The sequence below is a fragment of the Austrofundulus limnaeus genome, unplaced genomic scaffold, assembly GCF_001266775.1.
Source record: "Austrofundulus limnaeus strain Quisiro unplaced genomic scaffold, Austrofundulus_limnaeus-1.0 Scaffold119, whole genome shotgun sequence".
NCBI lineage: Eukaryota > Metazoa > Chordata > Actinopteri > Cyprinodontiformes > Rivulidae > Austrofundulus > Austrofundulus limnaeus.
Genome location: NW_013952521.1, coordinates 921,067 through 927,771, shown reverse-complemented (window position 1 = coordinate 927,771; position 6,705 = coordinate 921,067). Strand labels below are relative to the sequence as shown.

General features: G+C 46.0%; 1 protein-coding gene across 1 annotated transcript in view; it reads left to right on the top strand.

Moving 5' to 3' along the window:
* Positions 1 to 683: 683 nt before the first annotated feature.
* Positions 684 to 6,705, top strand: part of LOC106521998 (KAT8 regulatory NSL complex subunit 1) — a gene marked incomplete at its 5' end in the record, with an annotated part of 38,278 nt that continues 32,256 nt past the window's right edge. The window contains 2 exon segments of the mRNA XM_014014816.1: positions 684 to 744; positions 3,968 to 5,438. Of these exon segments, the coding sequence (XP_013870270.1) occupies positions 4,036 to 5,438 (1,403 nt within the window).

The following is a 6,705-nucleotide window of genomic DNA, read 5'->3' as shown; positions in this document are numbered from 1 at the left end:
GAGCAGTATTTCCAGTCTAACCAGTTAAAAAGTGACATTGCGCTGTTTCCAGAGAAGACAATGCCCTCCTGTGGTATCATCTTCTGAGCTTTTATGTCGTTTCTTATCTGCCCTTTACTCTGGTGGTGAAAATGAGAAATGTCTCCCGCCTACCAGCAGCACTCGCGCGCTCTCACTCACTCACACACACACACACACTCACTCACTCAGAGGCGCGCGCGCGCGCACACACAGCACTTGTGTGTTTGTCAGACTCAAATCCGACCGAGAGCTACTAGCCGCCATTTTCTAAGCGTCTCTCCCTAAAACGAGAGAAAAAGGCTCGCCACGAACCGCCTCCCGGATTACGTTTCTGTCACTGGGAACCGGGCTTTTCGGCCCAGGACTGCCTCGGGATCGTCCACATTTGAAGTAATTCGGACTCGGACGGACGGTTTTTTCCACGGCCCGGGCTCGTATTCGCGGCAGCGGCGAGGCGAGGCGAGCCGAGGTGTAGCTCGTTGATTCGCCCAGCCATAGCCGAATCCGGAACGAAGCCGAGCCGAGCTCCGACAAAACYCGGGGCCCCCTTTCCCTCCGTGTTTTTGTTCTGGTCGTTTGGATCTATTAATGGCAGCGTGATCGAGTCAAGCCTCGTGTATTTTGTGTTAGTGGCCTTGTGTGTGTGTGTGTGTTTTTTTTTTCCACCAAAACTGCAGGGGACTGTTGCCGAAATTCCCTCGGATAGTGCAACCTCGTCACGTGGTAGGTTCCTCCTTTTTCTTTGTTAGCGAGCTAGCCAGACTGCCTGGGTCTACTCCCAACTTCTCAGCTTTTTACGTTTTCTGCTCCGCTGTCTGATCACCCACGGGCCGTTTCACCCACGTAAGGCAGCGGAAAGGCCTTTTTACATTAAAATCAAGCCGCCCGTGTTTGTTCCTGTAGTTTAATCACGTCTACATTAAAGCTGTTTAACAGTTGTTATCCTCAACGAGGCTGTCTGGTTATGATATCCGCATGTTTACCGTCCAAACCCGCGTTTATCTCCTGCGTTCACCCGACTATTTAAACATTATAAGTTTGGGCGTAATTAAACCCGGAGTGGCCGCAGGTTACGTAGTCTCTAATTGTTTACTCGCCTACGTAGAAAGTCAAGAGTTGGCCTCCAGCTCGACGTTAACGGGGATATGTTCGGTTCGTTTCACTGCAGTTTCTTCTTTGCCAGCAGGTTGTTTCTTGCATCAGCAGCTTTTCTTCTTCTTCTCCGGGGCTGGACGTGCATTTTCACGTTTGCGTTATCTAAGTGGAAGGGTTTAACGATCTGGTTTAGCTGATCTTTGTTTCCCCAGCAGGGCTCYGTGTGATCCAAACCCATCATGTTTTTATAACTAATCAGAATAACACGTCCCGATCAAACTGCTGCCTTTTAAACGCTTTGGTAAACACCAGGAAGACATTTTGATGGTTATAGTTCACGTTAGATGTGGCATCAGAAACAGCCTGCTCGGTTTTTAGTCACTTATTTGTTGGATGGACTTCCTCCCGGGTGTAGCCCCGGGTCTGTTGGAGTGTTTAAAGGGGAATGGGTGGTTTTTAGGTGGATGAATCGCGTTGCATAATCTGCTTCGGAAATACCAACATGGCGTAGTGCGCGCCTGACAGAAAACTGCGGTGAAACACTGAGCCCCCATTCATCTGAGCCTGCAGAGGGTCCAGCTCTGTTCAAAACCGCCGTTTTTAGTTTCTTATCAGGCCAAAACAATCATGCATGTTAAAGATGTGTGATTGCATCCTGGGGGGTGTTTTTGTGTGTCTTTCCCATCAGTAGTGTCACTAAAAGTGGGAGGATTTCAATTAGTTTTTTTTAAACAAAATAAATTACCCAATGATCCTGTCAGGATGACGACACGAGTTGGGCCTGGATCCACCTCTTCTCCCTGCTGCATGCTGACTTGACAGGGCACATGTAGGGCAGTGGGGTTTGGGTTATTTGCATTTGGCCTCACCTGTTTTTCTCCCCGTCAGAAATGAGTTGCGTAGCTTTTGCTTTCTTAACACCGGCCTTGTGATGAAGTGACATTGAGGGCTTGTTTGCAGACGGATGCTTGTTGTGGGAATTATTTATTGCCCRTAGCTCAGGTGACTGCTGGTATTCCATCTGTATCTTTTGCATCCCGTTTCYCCAAGGTCAGCACTTAAAGGGATAGTCTGGTCATTTTTGAAGTGATGTTTTAATAGTTATTAATCGATTATCAGCTGTGGGATCTGAGCTCAGGATGTGGTATGGAGATATGGACATGAGTCATTAACCAGGGTAGGCTAGGCTAATGGCTGGCTAAACAAGACGACCAAAGCAATATGCTAGCATGAAAAAACCCTTTGGCTAATATTAAATCCAATGAGGTGTATAGAATAGAGGAGTGCGACGCCATATTGGAAGGGGCAGGCTATCAATGTAAACAAATTATCATGGCTATATTTCTGAGTAGAACCTTTTTGTATTTGTTAGCTTTTGCCTATTAAAAATTACAATATGGCCACTCTGTCCAACCAGTAAAAGTCATTGATTAAACCTCTAAACGTTTACAGAACATCGCTAAGTGCTGAATGTTTGAATCTTTAGACTTTTTCATTAAACACTTCCATTCCAACTGTCTCAGTCGTTGTGTCCTTGGGCAAGGCACTTCACCTGCCTTTCCTACTGATAGTGGTCAGAGGGCCCGGAGGTGCCGGTGCATTGCAGCCCCGCCTCTGTCAGTGCGCCCCAGGGCAGCTGTGGCTACAATATAGCTTACCATCATCAGTGTGTGGATGTGTGTGTGTGTCTGAAGTGTAAAACTTTTTGGAGTCCATTTACCATTTTACCAGAAGATTGATTCACAGTGACTTCGCATGAAGTTAAAGAATTTTTTCGCCTATTCTTGTCTTCAAAACAAGACATCTGTCCATTCTGCTCCACACCTTGGACTCCGACCCAATTACAGAGCATGAGACGAGAAGACTGCTGCTCTGAAGCGCTCCTCTGACAGGAAACCACACCAACAATATTAAGAACTTCTCCAGATCTATCCATAAGTGCACTGCAGCAGTTTGAATCATAAACACAGGGGGGGGGGGGGTTTCTGCCAAAGTGGGAACAAAACGAGCTGAGGTAGACAACAAAATGATGTGCACGGCCAATAATGTAGTTTTGCAAGCTGTGTGCGTTTAGTCTGTGATTTTACAAAACTGGCCATTTAAAAAGATGCCATGTGATTTGTGGCTGCTTGATTGCAAACATGCAAGATTTGGTCAAAATCACCTAAAAAATAATGTATTTTGGGATTTTTTTAAAGGATTTTTATTTTGATAACTTGTTTCCCAATATCTGCAACTCAGTTCGATCCTAGCTTGAGCATAATAATTTGACGGAATATATTTTATTTTTGGATGAAGTAAAAAGGCTATAAATGATTTAAAAAAGGAAGCTTAAACATCTTGCATGTCTTATTTTTAAAACCGGTTTCATTTGCAAGCTTAAAGTCCAAAGTCCGGTTCATTTAGGTCATAGTTTAACCACATTTATCTGATCTTGTGTGTTTGTGTGGGAGAAGGTAAGATGGTTTGTCTGTTAAACTTAGAATGTAGATTACTAGTTTTATTGCATTTATATTGATAATTGGTGTCTAATAATGAGAAATTGCTGCTCTCTGCGTGGTGGTTGGTAATTTTCCAGTCTGTAAAGACTTACAGAACCTGTTATGCAGGTATTTTATTTTTACGTTTAGTATAGATTTGCTGTGAAGTTTTACTTTTTAATATGTGGGTAAGAAGAACATTTTGGTTTTAAAGTAAGTTGTCACTTTGCAGTATTTTTTATGTCACTTTATAACTGCATCAATATAATTGAAATATGTATGATTTTAATAATGAATAGGGAAAATGTTTGGCTGTATCTTCTCTCAGGTTAACTTTTTTTTTCTCGTCTGTCCTGTCCTGTYCTCTGCAGGCTGTCCTCTGGWGGGGCAGTAAGCGGGTGGAGTGGAGCAGGCCGCGGTGCCCGTCCCTCTGCACTGCATGGCTGCGATGGCGCCCGCTCTCACTGACGCCCCAGCCGAAGCTCACCACATCCGCTTCAAACTGGCTGCCCCATCCTCCAGCCTCTCACCAGCCAGTGCAGAGAACAACGGTAACGCCAGCAACATCCTCATCCACAGCAGCGGCCCCGCCAAGTGCAAGGTCGGCGCCGACGACTGCCCCCTCGACTTCTGCGGCGGCGACCAGGAGCAGCAGCAGCAGCCGCCGCCCCAAACTGACTCCGTGTCCCAGGCCTCGACCCTGGGCAAACTTCAGCCCCTGGTGGCTTCATATTTATGCTCTGATGTGACATCTGTCCCCGCAACTAAGGAGTCAATCAAGCTGCAAGGTGTCCTCATCAAACAGTCTGTGCTGAAAAGTCACAGAATCCTGCCCGGCTCCCTGCTCAACGGCGGGGGAGACTTCCTCCTGAGGAAGAGGCAGGCGATAGAACTGTCCGGTGGTCAGCTGAAAAGCCTCATGAGTGGCAGCACAAACGGGAGTGGCCAGTCCATGACGCCCGTCAACGGCCTGGCCAAGAAGCTGGCCACCATGTCGGGCTCGGGCTGCGTGGTGGCGGTGAACGGTGATAAGCCTCCTGCCGCCACGGACTCTCAGTCCCAGAACCTGTCGTTGGACTCGGAGACTTTCACCGCTACCATATCAGGTCACATCCAAGTAAAAGAAAGCCTCAAACAGAAGAGTTCCGCCGGAGCTTCTCAGAATGCAGATGGGAATAACCTTGAACCGTCGGTGCTTCATTCTGCTAGTCTGCCCCCCTTCACCCAGGACAACCCGAGCCCCTCTGAGCGAGTTTGTTTGGACAAGGCCGATTCTCACACAAACACCAGTCAGGGTTCTGATAGGGAGAGACCGGGCAGCAGCCAGCAGAGCTCCCCATCATGCACAGCTGCACCCAAGCCTCCTCCACCCTGCGGTTCCTCCTCAGACAGCCTCGACGCTCACGTCCGGGAGCGCACGCTCCTAAACAGCAGGCGCCAAGCCGAGATCGAGAACCGGCTGCGGCGCCTGCGCAAACGCCTTCAGGTGGTGCAGGCCAAGCAGGTGGAGCGGCACATTCAGCAGCAGCTGGGCGGCTTCTTGGACTCKGCTCTTAGCAGGCTACGAGCCGGCAGCCGCAAGTCGGAGGTGGCCCCGTCTTCGGCGGCGTGGAGGACCGGGCGTCATTCGTCCTCCAACAACAGAGACGGCCTGAGCCGGTTCCTGAAAAGCGGCTCCATGCCCCTGGAGCTGGAGAAGCTGTATTTGAGTGGATCGGCCAACCTCCACTCAGCAGAAAGCGCCTTTGACTCAGACGTAACGGAAAGTAGCTCCGGCGGGGACTCTGACCTGGAGGAGGAGGAGCTGTCCAGGGTGGACATCGAGCAGCGACATGTCAAAATGTAAGTTTCCACAAACACGCTTCCTGTGGCCGAACCTCACTGGACGGCTGCCTGGCGCTGTATGAAGGCTGGTTTACGTTCAAGGTCTCACAGGTTCCTCTGCAAAAGAGTGGAATTTGATTTTTAGCATTTTTCAAACCTGGATAAGAACAAAAACGGAAAATAGTCTGGAAAACATAAGTGGTTCCAGACTATTCTCTCAGAATAAAAATCTAWATTTCCTTCAAAGTAATGCTCCAACAGGCAATACTTTAATGAATATTAAATCAGGATATAATCATCAAGACGTCTGCCTTTGTTAGCAAAGGTCATTCAGTGAGTTTTTCTGTGGTTGACTGTCATKAAGTAGAGCATTCTCACCTAAAACAATTTAAAATGTGGGCTACAGTAATAATTGTCTCTGAGTGTATTCAATTAAATGTAGATTTGGTCAAATATTTATTTAAAAGTGAACAATAGGATTTATCCTTCAGGTTATTGTCTGAACCCCSTCAGTGTTGCAGGTTAAACAGGTGGTTGTGACGTGGCTGGTTCTAATGTCAATAATACCAGGTTTACAGTTYTGTCCACAGCCCCTTTAAGTGTTGACATATTTAGACCAGACTGAACCCCGAGTTATGGTAGTATGTTTTGTAATTTATGAATAAAACCCTCCATTGTGCTAGTATTTGCAATATTAATGTGCATTTTAGGWAAAAACTCCCTTCAGGTTTTTCCAAAATTATCAGATTTTCTTTGTATATTTAATGTTTTCACTTTAAAATWACTTGGTTCCGCAATGGTGGGTTCAAGTTTTGTTTTTAAAAAAGTGAAGACTGTCCTGTTAAATGTTCTCACTGTTAAGGTTTTAGACAACTTGTGCAGACGTATGAAAATTTTGCTATGAATAAATTACTCATGTTGKTTATATATTTGATTTGTTTGCATTACTGTATGCATATGTCCAAAAGAGCTTCCAGTTATTCCATCTTTAGGGTAGACTTTTCATAAGTTGTCTAAAATATTGTTTCCCAAACTTTTTGTCTTCTGACCCACAAAAGATCCATGGCATAATCTTGTGACCCCAAATATTACTGGTCTGAGTACACGAACTTCGTTAATAACCCTAAAAACACAGGCTTTTTGACAATCTAAATAGCTTGTATGCAAATATAAATACTTACTTTTACTTAGTTTCTGTTTTCGTAATAATTATAGGGAAAATATTACATCGGCAATTATTTTATTACCCTTTAAATTGATTTCTGGAGATTATCCAAGGTGCTTC